Consider the following 20,746-nt stretch of genomic DNA (forward strand, 5'->3'; position numbering starts at 1 on the left):
ATGAATCACCCTACCCAAGAGTAACTATATGTTTTCACAGGCTTTGACTTTTTTAATCTTATGTTTCGTGTAGTTGGCGGTTGGTATTTACTCCGGCCTCTGTGGGTTCGTATGTTCAATCGATACTTATTGAAGTTTTTGAGCTTCTTTGACTTTTTATTATAATATCATTTTATTTCTTTAACGGCCCTTTAATTGTTGGTCGTGTCTACGGGATTCTAATTCACTTCTCTTACATAGTAAAGATAGGCAAAGTGTTATCTAGCTCATTTATGTCATTAGATCAAAGACCATCTAGTCTTTATTTTTCTACTTCACCATTTACAAAATTTGGTCGTTCTAGTCCACGGACACAGGAAAAGGTTTTTCTTTGATAACTAGACAATTTAGTCTTTTTTGAAAGTTTCTGTAATAGATACATGTTAAGGTAAAAGTTGGTCTCTTGGGGTGGTTGAAGGATCAAGGGACCATCAAACCCATATAATTTGATTTTTCTGCAATAACTTGTGATCCTTTAACTTTAAAAAGAATTAAAATACAAAGTTTCGTATAGATTCGTTTGTCGACATTCGGATATAAATTTATTTAAACAAGTTCTTTAAAAGTAATATTCTTGTACAAGACAAAGAAAATATGATTTGACTAGAGCTACCCTAGCTTGTGATAGTTTGCATTCCAAACTTTTCTCATAAACAAACTAACACAAACTAACAAAATTTATTTGGTCTTCATGGTCAACATAATAGTATCTATAACAACAAACTAACACAAACTGTCACATCATCATCACATCACATTACATTCCAAACTTTTCTCAAAACCTAACTTTCTTCTACAACGTACAACAAACCTTAATATATAATAACGTGTGTGTGTATATATACCTGTGTGTGTGAGAGAGAGACAGATAGAGAGGTTGCCACATCATCAATTTGTTGCAAGTTTGAAGCAATAACCTACCCAAGGCAGACATGGCTTCACAACGGTGGCGTTTGTGATGTTGTCTTCTACAGTGCCACATCATTTGGACCTCGGGAAGTGGTGCCTGTTGTGAATGCTCTAAGGGCATCCGCAATGGTAAACTATTGTTTTTGTTTCAAACCGACATTTCAGTATGCCACATCAGATTTCAAACCAACCTCCATAACTTTCATTTATCCTCCAATGGACAATAAATAGTTCTTGTTTCAATCCGCCACCTCACCGTCCACATCATATCTAAATTTCCTTTTATTTAATCTGTATTCATTTATACGGAGTATTAAAAAACACATAAATTAAAAAAAAAAAAAACATTATCTACCTTTTCAAAATCTTGAAAAAAAACTATTAATCGTTAAAAACAGCTAAATTACTTTTTATCCCAGGGAATTATCAACCTTTTCAAAATCTTGAAAAAAAAAAGACAATTTAGCATGTGTATCTCACAATTTAATATAACCAACCACTAAATTCTTACCAACTACTCACCGGTCACCACCCACCTCCTTCCGTCTTCTTTCTATTACCCACTCATCTCCTCTCTTACAAAATACAAATAATGTAAAAAGATGCATTTTATGTTGATTTTAACAGTTTGTGAACCAAGTAGGGAGATTTGGAAGATGAAAAATAATCTAAGTGTGTATTTGTTTTGTTAAGGTGGGTCATGCCGTACACTTTTGAAGCGTTCCGGATTCGCGAACCGTTCTGCCTCCTCTCTCTTCCAGCTAGCCATCTCCAATGGTGACATCCTTGTGTGGGTTTCGTTTGGAATTCAGTCTGTCCACATCTCCACCATTGGAGATGCTCTAAGTAGCAACTACTAAAAAGCCAATCTAACAAAGCTACTTCTAACGAAAGATTCATCTATAGTAACCAGTACCTCTTATAGTAATTGATTAACATACGTCAAAATGGCACACTGTTTCACAAATCCGGGTCAAACTCCATCGTAGAAACATCCAAACGATTTACAATGAAGTGGCAGGTAAGCGGGGAAACGATTCACAAATTAAAGTAGGAAGTCATTTTAGCCAAACGTTATGATAGCTTGAAACCTTTAAGCAGAAAGCTTTTGGTTAATTTCAGGTATTCTTTTCATAACATAAAACACATACTCATTCTGGTTGTCTGTTGAATTATTCGATTGAGATTTCAAAAAACATGTCAAAATATACTTTTGTCTAAAAGTAGTGTAGCAGAAAGATACGAATCTTTAAAACCTACATATACTAGACCTTGTCTTGACTTTGTCATAACAAGTTTTATTATTTTTTTTCCATATATATTATATGTAAGTTACATCTACTAAAAAATATGGATTCATTATTTACATATATAGGTGTAATTAGTGGTGTTAAAACAAATTCAAATGAGTTGTTTTAGGTCAATACGAATAACTTTTAAAATTAAAATTGGTCATAATGAATCAAAAGAAATTTTCAAGGACGTCAAGAAGAGTTGGTAAAATGCTAGTAACTTTTGGTTATGGGTTAGAATGAGTTTGATTATGGGTTGGAATAGACTAAAACAAGCTCCATCCATTTATTTCAAACAAACTGAATAGAAACCGAAACCGGTCAAAATGAAAAAAGAACCAAAACCGAACCAAAAAAACTAAACCTGAACAGAGACGAAACTGGATTTTTTAACGAACGAGAAAGACGAGGGAAACATTTTAGTTGTTTTACTTTTTTCGTTTTTTAATTATATTTTGAGTTATTATATTTTATTGTTTTTATTGAAAATTTTTTTGAGAGGTTTTGAAACCCTTTGTATTATAACTTGTAATTGGGTTAAGATGAGTGTTTAGTAGTCTTTTAATATCATTAAGAGTTTACCCCTTAATGGTTCATAACCATTTAATGATTAGGAGGTCGTTTTAAGTTTGAATGGTTAAGAGGTAACTATTAAAAGATAGCCTCTTAATTCCTTTTAATAACAATTAAGAGGCTACCAAACAACCCCTTAACTTTACACATCTTGACATATACTCATCCTAACCTTTTGTTTTAAAAGACCAATCATGACATATACCCATCCTAACCCAAACTCGTTCTGACCTATCATCCAACTCAACCCATTCATATTGCCACCTCTGAGTATAATGAATACGAAAACATTCGTTACATCTTTGCAAATTGCACTATTCATACGTATATTTAAACATTCGTTACATTCGTTTTTATATTGATTTATATTTGTTTTAGATGGAACTTATATATAACACATATGAAAAAATAGATATAAAAAAATATTGTTAAATGAAGCTATTTCGAGTTCTCATAACTCGATCAAATGAGTTCTATAAATTCAGGAACGTACAAATCACAGTGATTTTCTTCTTCTTTAGTCTTTACGACTTAATTTACTGCATCTTAGAAGCGAGTAACAAAAGCAATGAAAGTTGAATTTAGAAAAAAAAAAATAATAATTACAATGATATTAAATCACAATAAATATGTCATTCAAGAAATAAACTAATGATATTAAATCACAATAAACATTACTTGAAGATAATGTTGGATTCTCGAAATCTTTTGGTTCAATGATACCGTATGGTAAGCGATTGTTTTAAAAACGATCTCGGTATGGATTTAAAGTTGTGCATTATTGGAACAAGGCAAAAAGATGCACAGACTTACAACTTGCCAAAAATTTCTAAAGTTGCAGCGTTAATCGTTGGTGATATTGGTGACACAATAAATTAGCGTGATATAATTGTAACGACTCAAAGCAGATCTTTAGCAAGAGTTGGAATATATATGAGAGACCCATTTTCTACTTATGGTCAACAATATGTTGTTTTATCAATAGTGAAGAGTATATATTGTATTAAAATACATATTTTAGAAAGTAAGGTAAAGTTACAAACAAGACAACAAATATGGTTTATAAGGAAATATTTAGCAGTTTATGAATTTGTAATTTTTAAAGTTTTAAATTATGTTTCCAAACAATGAATTATGAATATTCTTTTTTAGTAAGTTTTTTTTTAAATACTTTGTTTACCTATGAATATGAATTGCAATTATATTAAATAATTCTCCCAATAAACATATGAAACAAACTTTTATCATCTTAAATATGTCTTTAGTTGATGATTTCTATTTTCCACCTGTGTCGTACACGGGTCAAGAACCTAGTCATACAATAAAGAAGAGACAACAGTAATAGAAACCCATGCACACATTCATTACAAATATCATACATATCAAGTAATACACTCTCAAAGTTAAAACAAGCAACCATAGTTTTACATTTCATAAATGCAACAATTTATTTATTTATTGTGCAACATTTATGCGTTGCATGGCTAAGTAGGGCAAATTTCACAACCATTGTCATGGCCTCTGCCGTATTTAGGTCTTTTATTAGTACTGATATATCTCATTTTGAACTGTTAGTGGGTATGGTATGTTAGTCATTGTAGGGTCCGTGTCCGCAGCAATATATTGCATCTCCATCTGTATTAGTGCAAGTATTAATTAATAAGTAAGACTTAAGATGCTCCAACTTTAGAACCATAAATCCCATTAATATTTTTGCCAAGTTGTAATATTTAGTTACCTGCTCTTGGAGGCACTTATTTGCTGCTTTTAGTATCCCTTCCTGCAATATACCAAACAAGCAGAATTCATGGTTGTACTTCTTTATTCTTTTTTCAAATAGGTGAAAGCAGAAAAAATCAAATTTGCTGGAAAAACGAGGTCGCTGGAAACAGAGGTTGTTGAGGTTTTATGTTGAAGAAAGGAGATGGTGTGGGACACACTACCTACTTTTATTAACAAAAAATTCCACGTCATCAAGAAAACTAACGGAGTTAGGGTTCGCTAAGTTCAGGAGTGCCAAAAACAAATATGGTGAAAATTGTGAGTGGTGGAGACAAATCATTAGCTAGGAGTGTTATCGTCAATGAATGAAAGTTGGTAGCATTAAAAACAAATATCCCTGTAAATGAAATAGAGGTAGACACGTGAAAAGGAAGTGGAAGGTTTTATATAATGAAGGATAAAACACTAACTAATTTTAAAACCGTCAATTTTTCTACTTGCCTATGGCTCTTGAGTGCTTAGGGATACTCCAGGTAATTCGTGTCCTATATAATGCGGAGCCAAATTTTCTACTCGGCTAGGGCCCTTGAATTCTTAGGGATCAATACTACTAGTAATTCATGCAGGTGTTTGTGTGTGTGTGTGTGTGTGGGGGGGGGGGGGGGGGTTCTAGCCTGCATCGTGACTAATATCTTGAACAAGATCAGGACATTATATGGCACAAAGGTCATTTATTGCTCATTGACGAAGCTCTTCAAACTACACGCAAAGGCATACAAGGTACTGAAACACACAGATGGGACCACAACTCTAATAGAATCCGCAAAAATACTACCGCTCGTTCTGTGTGGATCAATATTCAAACTATATTTTTTTACTAATTAAAGTTCTTGGGAAACCACTATTGAACATGAGTTCTTGAACCTCTTACTTAATTCTTGATCCAATATGGATGCCTATGGCCATAAACGTAAAGAATTCATTGATCACCTTGGTGATGTTGATCAATCGGTAATTAGCGAGCCTAGATTGATCTTAAAATTAGTTCGAGAGTTTCCAAAAGAACATGATGTTATTGGGGCATTCATTAACCCTACATGGTACACTGCTCGAAGCATGCTCCAACTCACACATCATTGTAAAAGCGCCTGACAACAACAAACACACGTCGTATTGATGGCCACTTGTAACCGATCTAAATCTACCTTTGAGCGGAGTTCCTACATCATAGTAGCGAATATTGCAGGCGTGGGGGAAATCAATGTGGCTATGGGCGTGGTTTGCGCCCAACAACATGGCCCAATGGGTGGAATACTGGAATTCCCCACCTTCTCCATACCTGGGCAAGCACCATTTTTTCCTTTCATAGTGGGGTGCCCAACACTGACTGTCGTTCAAGAGAGATCCAGGAGGCTCAAACTTTATGCTAGTGTTGAAACATGAGCAGATAAGAGGAAGACCAAACAAAGTTGCGGTCAAAGCAAGGGAAAAATGCCAAAAAAAGATTCAGAAGATCTTTTTTCTCTTGAGAGATCCTTTGAATACGACTAGGGGATAGAAGCCCACGGAGCAGTAGGCTAGCGGCTAGCCGAATTCAATCGACCTACTTGGGCCAAGAAAAATTTCACAACAAAAAATACAGGCGACCCACTTGGTCACCAACCTAAACACGTTTACCGAACCAGTCGCAAGACCATAGGGCACTATCCTTCACAGGATGATTATAGCCGAATGGGTCCGTGCTACATCTACTACACTTTTAGTGCTCTAAAATCCGTCTTAGTGTAGAGACTTCTTTAGATGAACGTATAGATACTCTTAAGAAGTTTTTACAACTTGTCCTTATTTATTGGGATATTGGTTTTAAATACTCTCAACTTTGACTTACTGGTAGATAGCGCTCCCAACTTATGAAATGTTTCCTAACACTCCCAACTTTTAACGTATTTTCTTCTAGCACCCCCGGAGTAACGAGACACTAACTTCGTTAGTGTTTGGGGTAAAAAATGTCATTTTTCAAAGTTCAAGAGTAAAATCAAGATTTCATTTATTATATATTCCACCATCTCTCACCACACAACCACCACCCCTCTACTCTGTCAACAACCACCAATCACCACCACCAATGACAGCCACCAACCACCACAGCTGCTGCTGCCACCACCGGAACATGGAAACATAACAATCCTTCAACAAATCTACCTCAGGTATTAGAACACTTACATCGGGCGGTATTCCGCCGGAAATCGGTAACTAATCTAACCTCCGCAGCTTCGCGCCGCTAATTGCAGCCTCACCGGTGAAGTCCCGCCTGAAATCGGAAAACTTCAAAACTGTGATAGCTTATTCACATGCGAGATACCAGACTCGTTTCGGAACGTCAAAAACCTCACTTCATTGAACGTGTTCTGTAACAAGCTTCACGGATCAATACTAGATTTCATCGGTGAGTTACCGAAGCTAGAGATGTTGCAACTCTGGGAAAACAACTTACGCCGGCCGTGTTGTAATACCTGAGGTAGATTTGTTTAAGTCTTGTTATGTTTCTAGGTTCCGACGATATAGTTCCGGTGGTGGTGGTGGCGGCTGTGGTGGTTGGTGGCTGTCAGTGGCGGTGGTGGTTGGTGGTTGTCAATGGCGGTGGTGGTTGGTGGTTGTCGGAAAGAAGAGGGGTGGTGGTTGGGTGGAAATGGATGGTGGAATATATAATAAATGAAATTTTGATGTTACTCCTTGAACTTTGAAAAATGACATTTTTTCTCCCAAACACTAACGATGTTAGTATCTCGTTACTCCGTGAGTGTTAGAAGAAAATACATTAAAAGTTGGGAGTGTTGCGGAACATTTCGTAAATTAAGAGTGCTATCTACCAATGAATCAAAGTTATGAATATTTAAAACGAATATCCCTTATTTATTCTATGATTGTTATTTGCTACTAAAATACTCATCTCATCACTATATTTATCGGTAGTATGCTATCATTATTATTTATGATTTTTTTGTTCACTCTATCCCTTGGGAAGTTGGGATAGAGACAATGTATTTCCTCCTCTCCTGCGTAACTTTTACGTTTTTAGAAAGACAAATTTTTTTGTACTTTGATGAAACTCGAACTCAGAATCTTTGGATATGTAAGAAACTTTATGTTTATCAGGCATCATGTGGTGGCGTTGATAGCTGAAAGACAAGGGCACATGCACCGATCAGCCGGTGTCCCGATGATTGAGTGCTATGTGCCTTATGTCCAAGGCTTGATGCAAAACTAATATCGAGCCGGGGGTCTCACCGGAAGCAGCCTCTCTATCCCTATGGGATAGAGGTAAGGCTGTCTACATCTTACCCTCCTCAGACCCTACCATAGCATTGCTATTGATGGGATATACTGAGTACGATGATGATGATGATGATGATGATGATGAAACTTTATGTTTATCACTAAGCCACCAACCAGATGACCTGTAACTTTTACTATATATGAGATTTTATTGAATTTATTTGTTTGTTTAGTTCAAGCACATGATTAAAATGGCTGTATTATAAACAATATTTTGAATCTCATACCTTATTTTTAAGCAACTGGATTTCTTGAGACATAATGTCCATCTGCACAAAGACATCCATTGAAACATCGTTAATTAATTTCATTTTGGTGATAAAAGAAAGCAATTAAGAGTTTCAAGACTACATATACCATCATGCAAAACTGAATGTCTTCTATCTTACTTTTTTCGTTTATTATTCCATTAAAGTAACGTCTCAGTATGGGTGTGCAAAAAACCGGAAAAACCAATACTAAACCGAAAAATCGAAAACTCCAAACTGAAAAAACTGAACCGAAACAAAAAAACGACGGTTCGATTTTATGTTTTTGTAAAAATCGAACTAACGGTTCGGTTTTGGTTTGCGTGTAATAAAAACCGAAAGAACTGAACCGAATTCCTAAATTTTTGTTTTTTAATATTTTGTATTACGTAATTTTAAAAATTTAATAAATATGTAACTCGAATATTTTGGTCAAATGTATTATAGTCTATTATTTTACAATTAACAAAATTATTTATACCTAATTTATTATTTTTATTTTTTTCGGCCTAAAATTTTTAAGTTCAAATGGCAAAAACCGAAAACAAAAAGAAAACCGAAAAATCAAAACAAAACACTTTCAAAAAACTCCAAAAAGTGATGTTTTGATTTTCAGTTTGGTTTTAGCCGAAAACCGCACTGAACCACGTACACCCGTACGTTTCTTAAATAAATGTTTCCATATATTGTGATTCAAAACACGCACACATAAATGCTTCCATGGGTCATTGAGATTATCGAGTAGAATTCATAGATCGATAACGTAGAATAAAATACTTCATCAAACATTTAAAATTCATATATACTGATTTGATATTTATTCGCCTGAACAAACACATGATCCTTACTTGCAGCTCTTTGCTGTCTTTACTCTTTTGAATGCATTTTTTTATTGCCGTTATAAATAAATAAATAAATAAATAAAACACGGTATATATCCTTACTTTTGCAGAGCGTACATGATACATCCAGACTTCGAGATTGTTCTCAAGAATTCGTAGTTCATCCAAACTCATTCTTCCTGCACCTCCTTGAAACATATACCTAGCACATTTGACCAAAATATATATATAATTTTACAAGAAAAAGAATTAACTTAACTTTATAAATTATTTTTATATATCTACAGTTTCTTTAAAAGAAAAGGCCTTGGATGATAGACCTGAGGCCTTTTTGAAGTACGTCAATCTCATTTTTCAGCATGTTAACCTCCATTTTGGATTCCTGTGATTCAAAAGTTAATGTTACATTAATTGCGTATACAAGTTACATAGTTACATACTTACATCAATTGTAAAAAAAAAACTAATGTTGGTATAATTGGTCAACACCCAATTGGGGCTTAAATACATGTATTCAGTCTCGCTAGTGGTCACAATATTTTTTTTGTTATGTTAAACATACCTTCTTCCTAATTACTTGTCATATCACATTTTCTGAACTAATTTCTATTTCTTAAAACAATTATATTTGACATATACCCTCTCTAACAATATTTTTATGTTAAATACATTAATCATAACAGAACATTAGATTTTTTTATTTTAAATTCATAAAATTTGTGTAGCTTATTACGTACGTTACACTATTTCTTTTTATTTTTAATGAGTAAAGTGTCATTTTCGTCCTTGTGGTTTAGCAAATAATGCGAATTTTTATTTTTTGCATATGGACCATTCACGTTTTTCAATTCTTGTCAATTACATCTAAATCACTAACCCCGTTAAATTTAATCGTTAAGTTAGGGGTAGACATGTCTTTCCACTCTTTCTTTATTATAATGTTTATTTCATTGAATTGCGGTTTTCGTCCCTGTGGTTTGTCCAAATATGCGATTATAGTCCAGTAGTTTCAAATATGCAATATTCGTTTCCATGATTTTATTTCACTTGCAATTCAACCCGAATTCACTAATCTCGTTAAGTCTGGTCGTTAAACACATTAGTGTGTCCTTAACGTGAGGGACAATTTTGTCCTTTTTTTTCTTTTTTCCCAAATACACCCTAGCCCCTCACGTGAGGGGGCTTGCAAATTAGGACCGAGATTTATTTTGGGAGAAACACGATAAAATTGGTCGTCACGTTAGGGTCACGCAAATGAGTTAACAAACAGACTTAACGGGGTTAATACTTTCGGGTTTAATTGCAAGTGAAATAAAACTATAAGTACGAAAATCGCAAATTTGATAAGGACGAAAATTGCAAACTTGAAACTATTGGACTAAAATCGCAGATTTAGACAAACCACAGCGAGGAAAACCGGAATTCGCTTAAACAAGTATTATAATAAAGGGAGAGTGAAAAGACATGTCTATCCCTGACTTAACGATTAAATTTAACTGAGTTAGTAATTTAGATGTAATTGGCAAGAATTGAGAAACGTGGAGGGTCCATATACAAAAAATAAATTTTTGAACTAAATTCACATTATTTGCTAAACCATAAGGACGAAAATGACCCTTTACTCATTTTTAATTGACAAACAATATAAAATTTGTTTTAAAAAAATGCAAGCTATCACTAATAACTATTTGAAAAAACACCCTAAAAAATAAAATAAAATTATATAAAAAAGAAAGTTATATTTATATAATAAAAATGTGTTTATTTTAAATAAGAAAAAGTAATTTTTTTATTTAAAAATTATTTAAAATGTATTTTAAAATTAACAATAATAAAAGATAACAAAATAACAAAAAAGAAACAACAAAGGTTTGTATCATATTAATGTAAATCTTGAGGAAGAAGATATGTTTAGTAAAAATAAGAAAAATGGGGACACATTTGGCAACACCATGTTTTTTTATGAGGGACAATCAAAGGGTCTAACCAAAATTTTGTACTGGATGATCGATATTTTAGTGTATATGAACATTCAGGAAAATATATGAACTTTTGTAGTTTCAAGTGGTTTATATCGTATTATCGTTCATCGTTAAAGTTCTTGGAAGAAAAAAATTTAAGTGGAACTTTGTGACGTTAAAACCAAGTGTTACACAATTTAAAAATCGACTGTTTTAATACTCAGTTTGTTAGTAGAATTTGCAACTAAAATATTACGAACAGAACCAAATTAAACAAAGTAGGTAAAGTTTAATTATACGTCTTAGCTAGAACCTTTTATAGGACAAGTCTTTTCAAGACAAAGTGAAACTAAAGGTCAAAATATACTATGAAACATTCTTTTTTATGAGGAAAAAGTTTTACGTGTTGCATTTTGAATCGACTATAACTTTCTAAGTCTCATCGTTGAATGTAATTAGCTAGTGCAAGCTACGTGTAAGAGTAGCCGTGACATAAAGAACGAATCAATGATTAATGCTCTTAAAAGTAAAATAAAAGATTTAAAATTATGTTATCTTGATTAGATATTTTTTTAGATATTCTCCTTGACTACTTAAGCATCCAATTCTCAGCATAAGGTATATACGGAGAGAAAAAGAGAAATAAAGACGTACCAGAACTTGCTTTTCATCAGCTTGTTCCTCCACATGGCAACGGCTAGATTTCATATACTTATCTATCAGCCCCTGCATGCTTCTTTATTCACAAATGCACAAAATATGTTAATAGTCGCACAATTAATATTATATATAAGGTTTGGATTAAATATAAATAAAATTAATGTGTTAATTGTGAAAATCAGGTATAGTAATTATATATACAGAGTAATTATATAATTATATCATAGAATAATTGCATAATTACTCTACTTGATTTTCATAATTAGCACGTTAATTAATTTTATTTGCATATTAACATTCCTCTGTATATATAGAGAGAAAAGAAAAAATACAATAATTGCTTAACGTACATTAGGTACAAAAATACTTATATTTATGAAATCGATCTATGAAATCACATAACAAGATCTCAAACTCGTCAATACGTATCCAATTAACCATTGGTTTACCGAAATAAACAGTTTTGGATCGTTAATCGATCAATTTTTTTACTTTTCTTCACGAAAATTCCGTTTTGAGCGTTTTAGTATTTTTGCCTTTGAGCGTGATTCGCGTACGTTAAGAATTATTGTACGTTATCCTGACTCTCTCTCCTCTTTATATATATATATATATATATATATATATATATATAACATACAAATAAAATTAAAGTGCTAATTGTGGAAATCAAGTAGAGTAATTATATATAAAATTAGAGTAATTATATACGCCCCCCGTCCCGATCAAATTGTCTTAGTTTGAAAAATACAAAGTTTAAGGTAGATTAAATTATTGTTTTCTTTTACTTACCAGATGACAATAATACCCTTGGACATTGGGTCCATAAATATTGTTTATTAATGTTATAGTTGTGTGTGTTTAGGGGTGAACTTGAAAATTTACTAATAAATTTTGAAAGTGAACATTTGTAATGAGATAAATAAAAAATGAAATGTGAACACTTTTAATGAGAAGGGGGGGGGGGGGTAATTACTCTATGATGAAATTAAATAATTATTTTACTTGATTCTACGTTTAGCATGTTAATTTCATTTGTATTTGATTCAAACCCATATATATATAATAAACATACACAAACATTTGTATATGTAAATTTACACTTTTTTTCAATAATATATGTTTTAACATTTAGCCAAAAATTTCTATGGGTTTTTTCAAATGTTCATATACTTCTAGACAATTCTCTACCTAGTTGTACAGACGAACTCCGCGAGTTCTTTTGGGAGTGGTAAATTTCATATATAGATCGAGTTTGGTGAAAAACTGTAAGCAACGTGTTATGTTTGATAAAAAAACACTCGAGTTAACTTGTCACTCAAGCGAGCTTCAGACACCAACACACTCCAAAAAAAAGTCGGAATTTGAATAAGTTTGCTTGCAGGCCGGGGTAGTGAACAACCTAGAAAATAAAGCTTCAAAAAATAACTAAATTACTTATGAAATCCTAAACTACCTACTATTAAAAAAAAGGTTTTATAGAACAATATGAAAATAATCTTATAGTTGTGCACGCCGGAAAAGTTAAAATGCAAAGGGGGATTAAAATAAAAAGTGTGAGAATGATTCGTAGCCACACAAAAACCCCTAAAAATTCAAATAATAATAATAAAAAAATCATAACTCAAAATATAAATTAAAAAAACAAAATAAATACACTAAAATGTTTCCCCTACCTTTCGAGTTAAAAAGACGAAAAGACACAATATCAAGAAAAAAGACACAATAACGAAAATATACAAAAATACACAATGATAGATCAAAAAAGAGACAGTAAATCGCAAAATATAACACAATGTCGAACAACTTATAACACAATGTTGAGTAATATAACACAATATCAAGTAAAATGACACAATGTCAAGAAAAAAGATCAATGACGAAAAAAACACAATAATAAATAAAAAGATACAGTGATCTTTTTCCTCAACATTGCGTGTGCTTTTTTATTTATTTGTTTTTTTTAGAACGACAAAAGACGGGGGAAGCACTCTATTTTTTTAATTTCTTTTAAATTTTGAGTTATGATTTTTTTAATTAATTTTTTATTATTTATTAGAGGTTTTTTTTTATGACGACAATTTCTTTTTAGAATAACCTGACTCTTGTGCATGCACCCGAATTACATAAAGTCTGCTATATATATCGTATGTCCAAATGAGAGAATTGATGCATTTCATGCCTAAGAAAGAATATTTGTAGATACATAATTCAGACAGAAGGTATAAGTCTAAAAGTCTCACAATGAAAGAAAAAAATGGCCAGCAAGTTTTTATTTAATCTGATTATATGAAAGTAATATAAAAGTACGTAGCTGTATTACAACTGCTGTGCACATAGACATGTTTTTATAGGTCTAAGGCATGAAAAAGTATAAAAGGTTGAGTTCACGTGTAGAACCACACTTTTCAAGTACATATCTCGCAATATCATAATGAAAGTGACAGTTCAATAGTTCATTATTAATCAGTTTCTAATAAGTGGGATAATATATGCTCCTTTGATTGGCTTTGATTTATTTTTTACGTGCTAATATAATTAAGGTGATATATTTCTTAGTGAAACATGTTACCATCTATCTATGCCCCGATGAATCAAAATCTTATATCTTTATATGACTATCATATGACCCGGGCACTTTTTTCTTGTTACGAAAGCACATAAAATGAGGTTTATGTAGTGTGCATACCCGTTCGTGGAAAGCTCATAGAGCTTTCCATGGGCGGAGAAAATGACGAGACCAACTTCAGCATCACACAACACGGCAAGTTCCTTGGCCTTCTTAAGCAGCCCAGAACGACGCTTGCAGAATGTCACCTGCCTATGCACCGGGTTCTCAATCCTCCTCATTTGTACCTTTCCTCTTGCCATATCAAATCGTCAGGTTTTGCTTCTCAGATGATCTTGTAACTAATACGATTTTTATGTAAATGAAGTAAAAGTTTTTGAAGTCTGCTAAGTTTTTGCAGACAACCTCCCACTAGTTTGAACTAGCTTCGAGGTTGTTGCTTTCTCCTTTGTGTTTTCTAACTTAGCTTAACACACATTAATCCATTGTGTGTCATGGCCAACAGCTTATATACCACTCACTCCAAAAATTTGATTCTTATGCCATGTTCTAGGGCAACCTAATAAACAAAACAAAACAAATAAAAGAATAAATACTTATGTGACTCCTTTTACAGTTCACTAAACTGTTCAAAAAGAAGGAATCCACTGTGCGTAAAAGGTTATCAAATCAATTCGAAAATGTTGTAGCACTAGCACACATTTTTTTTTAAAATAAACTGAGACTAGACTAGAACTATTAATGAAGTTTAATCTCGTTTATTATAAACGTGATTGAGACCCGTATACTACATAAGGTTTCCAATAAATATTGAAAGAATCATAAACAAAATATAACACATTTACATTTCAAAAAGTAAAAAAACGAAAGACTACAAGATTATAAGATGATTTTTAAGTATTGAAATATATATGTTATGCATTGTGATTTGTTGTTTAATATAAGTAGAAAAAAATTAAATTCATTTAATATAATATGGGACACAAATGATCATATAATATAAATACAACGGATAGTATTGCCAATAAGCGGGTGGCGTGGAGGTAAGAAAGATACTTGATGTTTCATGTGACCCAGATTCTTGTCTCCATCATTTAATTTCGACACCGGGTAATGATGAGAGACAAGCGAGTAGGTGACGCTCACTAGTTGAATCCTTAAACTGAATCGATTTTATTTCAGCACACTGTCATGCCTTCGGGTGAGTGTTAACGGACGTTGGCCTTAGGTGAAGGTTTTCCTCGAATCGATAATCGAGTGTATTCTGATGTTGTGAATTTAGCCAGTAGCCCATTTAAAGGATTCGTTGATCATTAATAAAATAATGGACCGTATAATTATACGAAGTAAATAAACGAAACGAAACAAAACAAAACAAGCAAAACATTAAGAGGTCCACACACACACACACACATATACACACACACACACAGGGGTGAGATCTAGAGAAAACTCATTTTAAAGATAGAACTAGAGAACTCATTTAACACCATTGATTTTATTAGACCAAAGACTTAAAAAAGGAAAGGGGAACAATAAAAACTGCTGAGTTTCTTTTAATGAGGGAGGGTAATGTTGGAATTATTAAAATACAAGTGTTTCTTTCTTCCCTCTTATCACTCACTCACTCACACCGATTCACTAGTCCCAGATCTAAGGTTTCAGTTTTTCCTCAGTTGATCGTATGGTTCATCCAAATTGACTGCAAAATCAAGCATGAATTTGAAGAACACCAACATGTAAGCGATTGTAACTGTAGATTTCCCATATTGTGTGTGTCAATTGGGGTTATTATACACCACTCGAGCACATATCAGAGGCTATCGCGTTCGATAGACTATGTTTTTGTTTATATAATTTAATTGAATAATGATATAGCGTAGTTGAACATTAATTTGTAGATTGATGCACATATTGGTCGCTTCATATATTGTACATGATCTTTCAAGTATTGCATATATGCATTACTGGTGCACTGCATGTATAAATAGTTTTGATGCATTACATACATGTAGTTATGACGTTTGCATATATGCATCACATATAACCTCTAATTGTCGTTCAATTCAAACATTATTAGTGTTAATTAGGTGTCGGACGCTCGACAATCTAACACGTCCAACCAATAACAAAATTAAGCAGGAAAGAACAAATAATAGGTACATACTCATCATCTGTCAATCATATGTTATAAGTGTCAATTATGTGCACTACATTCATATAGTGTAGATGCTCTGTTTTGTTTTTTTTTGTTTTTTTTTTGTGAATGTTTTGATTGAGCGTATATGAAGAATCAGAATTTGATATCAATTTAGGTGTCTTACATGATAAGACGAATATTATATACATATAGTTCGTAAATGATGTATTTTACTGCATATTTCTAGCTATATTGCATATATAAAGTGTTGAACGTAGTATTAGAGTGTCGACGAATATTAATTTGTTCATTGATAAAGCTATGACAATGCACATATTGATATCCTTTTGTGTATTTTACATTACTCGTCAATTCATCCAGATCTGCTGCAAAATTGAGCACAGATCAGAAGAATAATGACAGGTTAACAGTTTTAATCTTCAATATCACATATTAACTTATCGATTAGGCGTATTATATACCCAACCGACCATAACAGAGGCAATTGCGTTCAATAGGCTATGTGTTCGTTTTGTTTAATCAAATTACAAGAAAGTGTCAATGCACGTTAATTTGTTTACTAATAACAAGCGAAAGCTATGAACGATGAACATATTTATTAGTTCATGTATTTACATGAATTACCAAGTATTATATATATGCATCTTTGTTGTACTACATATATATATATGTGTGTGTGTGTGGTACAGGTGTATTATATATATCTAGTGATGTTGTAAATACATGTATATGTAGAGTTGACAGATTACACATATGCAATACTGCATATTTTTAGTTAAACTACGCATATTTAGTGTTAAATGTAGTAAGGCTAATGTAATTGTATAGTTTTAGTGATATTGCATATGTGTAAATGAAGTCGTTTTAATTATATTGTGTATTTAGTTGTCCAATTTTGGTGCTTAATTGATTAACATAGGCTTGATTTACTATCTGATTCGTATGCCCTCCAACTGTTTGATGAAATATCTAAATGAACTCGTTTTACGAATCACATGTTTGATCGATTATTTTTGTATAGAATTCTTGTTTGAGACTTAACTTATTCTTCAAGGTAAAACACATTGAAAAAAATCTTATTATGGTTGTAGTTGTACATTTAAGCTTTTAGTATTGAATCATGATTCGTTGTAAAACTTATTCGTCATTAAATTCCCGAGAATATGCAGCAACATGGAAGAGCATATGATAGCAATGCATCACTGGAATCTCAGGTCACCTATATCATCATAAGTTGCAGGTTTTCTTATTATACAATTCTTTACTTTTTAACAATTTTAGATGCTCGATAGATATGTTGTTCCCTCAGTTGATCTATGTAATTAGTTTAATCCTACAAAATACTATTTAAATTGTGATACGTGTATTGAAATCAAACTTAGTGACAATTAATTTTAATATACGCATCCTTGAGAAGTTAATAAAACACACAAACATCTCAACAGGCAGTATTAATGAATAATTGTTGCTCTTAACCTTGTAATTTTGTCCGACCCTATAACACTAAGGCATTACATATATGTTACTATTGTATCACATACAAATAGTTACTGTTTGATTTAGTTTGTAACTAGGTTATGAATATATTTAAATCAAAGATAAAAAGAAACCATGATGCTGGATTATATATACATGCAGCAATACTGTATAACATATGTTCAGTACTATTATATTACATATATGTAATGGTATTGCATTTATGTATTACTATTGTCTCACATGTATGCAGTAATACAAATATACAATGTATTCAATACTACTGCACATGTGTATTGTTGAATAAAGTAAGGGTAATGAACCATGTTGGCATGTTGTATTACGTATGTGAAGTGGTATTGCATGTTATATTGCATGTTATATTGCATATACGCAATGATTAGCAATTACATGTATATAAGGTGTGTCATATTACATATATGCAGTGTTATTGCTTGTTGTCACACATGCAAGCATTGCTTAGCTACTAGAACATATTAACTAAGTTGTATTACATATGTGCAATATTCTTGTATGTTGTATTGCATATATGCATCACTAAAGTATTGTGTATATCTATTAGTACTTTATTATATGTGAATACTAAATGTTTGCTTTATTTTATAATTAGGATATGAAGATCGGACATCAAGGAAAGTACAAAGAAAAAGAAAAGACAGTGTTGGAAAAAAAGAGTTAATAATACTAAAGGATAGCCTAGAATATAATCTTGTTTGTCTTTGTGTAAATCTTTTGTTGGTGTTTCTTCATATTCAACTTATAACCTTAATTCAAGCTTATTTGTTTGTATTACATATGTGCATTGTATATTTTTCTTACATTTTATAAATTGTGTTTTTTTATCTGCATGTTGATGCTTTCTTACACTCAATTGTAACCCCAACACAAGCTTATTTATTTGTATTACATATGTGCAATATATATCATATTTACATTTATGCAGTGAAATTTATGTTTTTAGGCAGTTTAGAGACTGCTAAAAAAGTTGTCGTTGAACTGAAGTTAGGTTGTAGCCCACCGATAAACACTATGACAATACCAAATGGAAACGCTCGAAATAAGAAACCAAAATGAACGAAACCATGCCGCCATTAAAGAACCACCAATAGTTAAATGATAATAATAATAACTTTATTGAATGCAGCAGAAACCAGCTTCAAATTTATATGAAATCTGAAATTTTTATACATATCTAGCAAACATAACACATCTTCAAATAAATTAAACTAAACATGTTTAATTACACTAGCAATTTGACCCATGCATTGCGACGCCCATGCTAGCAAATTTACACAAGTTTTCTTCAAAATCAAAATACAAGGTTGTCGAATTCCTAATATCACCACTAATCTGCCCTGAACTGGATGGGGAACACGCTTTAGAGTATCGACACAACATGGCATCGTTTATGTGTGTTTGTAACGTGACATATATTTCCTCACTATTTGAAAAAGTAAACTATAGTCACAAAAGGTAATTAACAAAATTAAAATAGATGTACAAAATGTAAATTCCAGGCCTGCTTAACAATGTGGTATTGCAGCTACCAACTTAGCATAAAATCAATTATGGAGAAAGTGTGTTTCTGGCCATCTTTACTCTGGCCCGTGTAAAAAGTTGTCATGTTGACATGTAACTTGACGGACATATTTCCAAATATCCCTAAATAAATAAAGAAATTGTTACAGTATCAAATCAGTGAGTGTTGCAGCTTAAAACACAAAGTAAACCTTAGGGACATAGAAGGACCAACATAATCATTAACCATACTTTCTTTTGAAAAACAAAACAAACATTACATATTAAACATAACACTCCATATAAACTAAAACTAGATTGTTGTTCAATTACCAATTGATTTAGATACTACAATCTTCAACAATAAATGGGTGAATCATGTACTTAGATTTCAATTTGTAACAATTAATATATTTAACAAATTTAACAATTACATAAACAATAATCCTTAATGAAATTGTATCTGAAACTCGTTATAAGTAAATGGGCCAGTTTTGGCTAGCTGTGTATAAAGTTCAACTGCACAAGCCACTAATTGTAAGAGTGACCATAAAACTAAAAGTCCAAATATATATATATATATATCAATCAATCATACCCAGTAAAATCCCACCGACAGCAGAGCTATAGGTAGGGTCTGGGGAGGGTGGGATGTAGGCACACCGTACCTCTATCCAAAGGAATAAAGAGGTGGCTTCCAGAGAGACCCTCGGCTCTAAGAACATGTGTATGAAGCAAAAAAAGGAAATCAAAGTTTAACAGTTATATAAAAAACTACTACTAATTATAATAATATTAATAAAAAGGTCACAGTTTAACCGCAATATAAAAGCTAATAATAATAATAATAAAATATGTAAGGGAAATACCATTATGGTATGTGACCTAAATAAGTTAAGTCTAAGCCCTAAGGTATTCAATTCTCTCTAAAAATCCTTAACTTTAATTCTACTTCTCCACGAATTCCTATCCTCAACCATGTCCTCGGAGAGGTTTAGGTCTATCAACCATATCCTCAACCATCTCCACGAATTCCTATCCTAAAAGTCCAAATATACATGTCATTAATTCAGTCATATAGTCAACAACTAGGTGACCTGAATAAGAGATTTACTTACCTATTTTATTGAAGTGATTCCTATCAAATCAACGAGTTATCAGAGAACTTGCCGATGAGCATGTACGTAGCATATACGCTTATATATTTAATTATATATCAAATATGCAAGAAGAGATTTACTGCTTATATATTAATCTCATGTGAATTTATATACATGTAACACTTTTATACATATATATACTGTACAAAAATAAGATGTTATCTTATTATTCGACACCATAAATTGACAAAGATATTATGAATAGAATTTCTAGAACTTGAAGCAATACTAGCATAGGAGCTTGATTAGTCATTCTAAA

At 32.2% G+C, this 20,746-nt stretch overlaps 1 protein-coding gene across 2 annotated transcripts; it reads right to left on the reverse strand.

The window, feature by feature from the left end:
- Positions 1 to 4,235: 4,235 nt before the first annotated feature.
- On the reverse strand, positions 4,236 to 14,680 carry LOC143596507 (agamous-like MADS-box protein AGL12). 2 transcript variants are annotated; one of them, XM_077075263.1, is made up of 7 exons: positions 14,272 to 14,674; positions 11,577 to 11,658; positions 9,282 to 9,343; positions 9,064 to 9,163; positions 8,099 to 8,140; positions 4,552 to 4,593; positions 4,252 to 4,448 (listed from the first exon to the last, which is right to left on the reverse strand). In XM_077075263.1, the coding sequence occupies exons 1-7, from the start codon at positions 14,451 to 14,453 to the stop codon at positions 4,356 to 4,358; spliced, it is 603 nt and encodes a 200-aa protein (XP_076931378.1). In that variant the 5' UTR covers positions 14,454 to 14,674; the 3' UTR covers positions 4,252 to 4,355. The 2 variants fall into 2 exon arrangements, with proteins under 2 accessions (XP_076931379.1, XP_076931378.1); XM_077075264.1 differs by lacking the exon at positions 8,099 to 8,140 and having other exon boundaries at positions 4,236 to 4,448; positions 14,272 to 14,680.
- Positions 14,681 to 20,746: the final 6,066 nt, after the last annotated feature.

Source organism: Bidens hawaiensis, unplaced genomic scaffold (assembly GCF_021521415.1).
Source record: "Bidens hawaiensis isolate Kalapana, Puna unplaced genomic scaffold, B.hawaiensis_p1.1 tig00046657_1, whole genome shotgun sequence".
NCBI lineage: Eukaryota > Viridiplantae > Streptophyta > Magnoliopsida > Asterales > Asteraceae > Bidens > Bidens hawaiensis.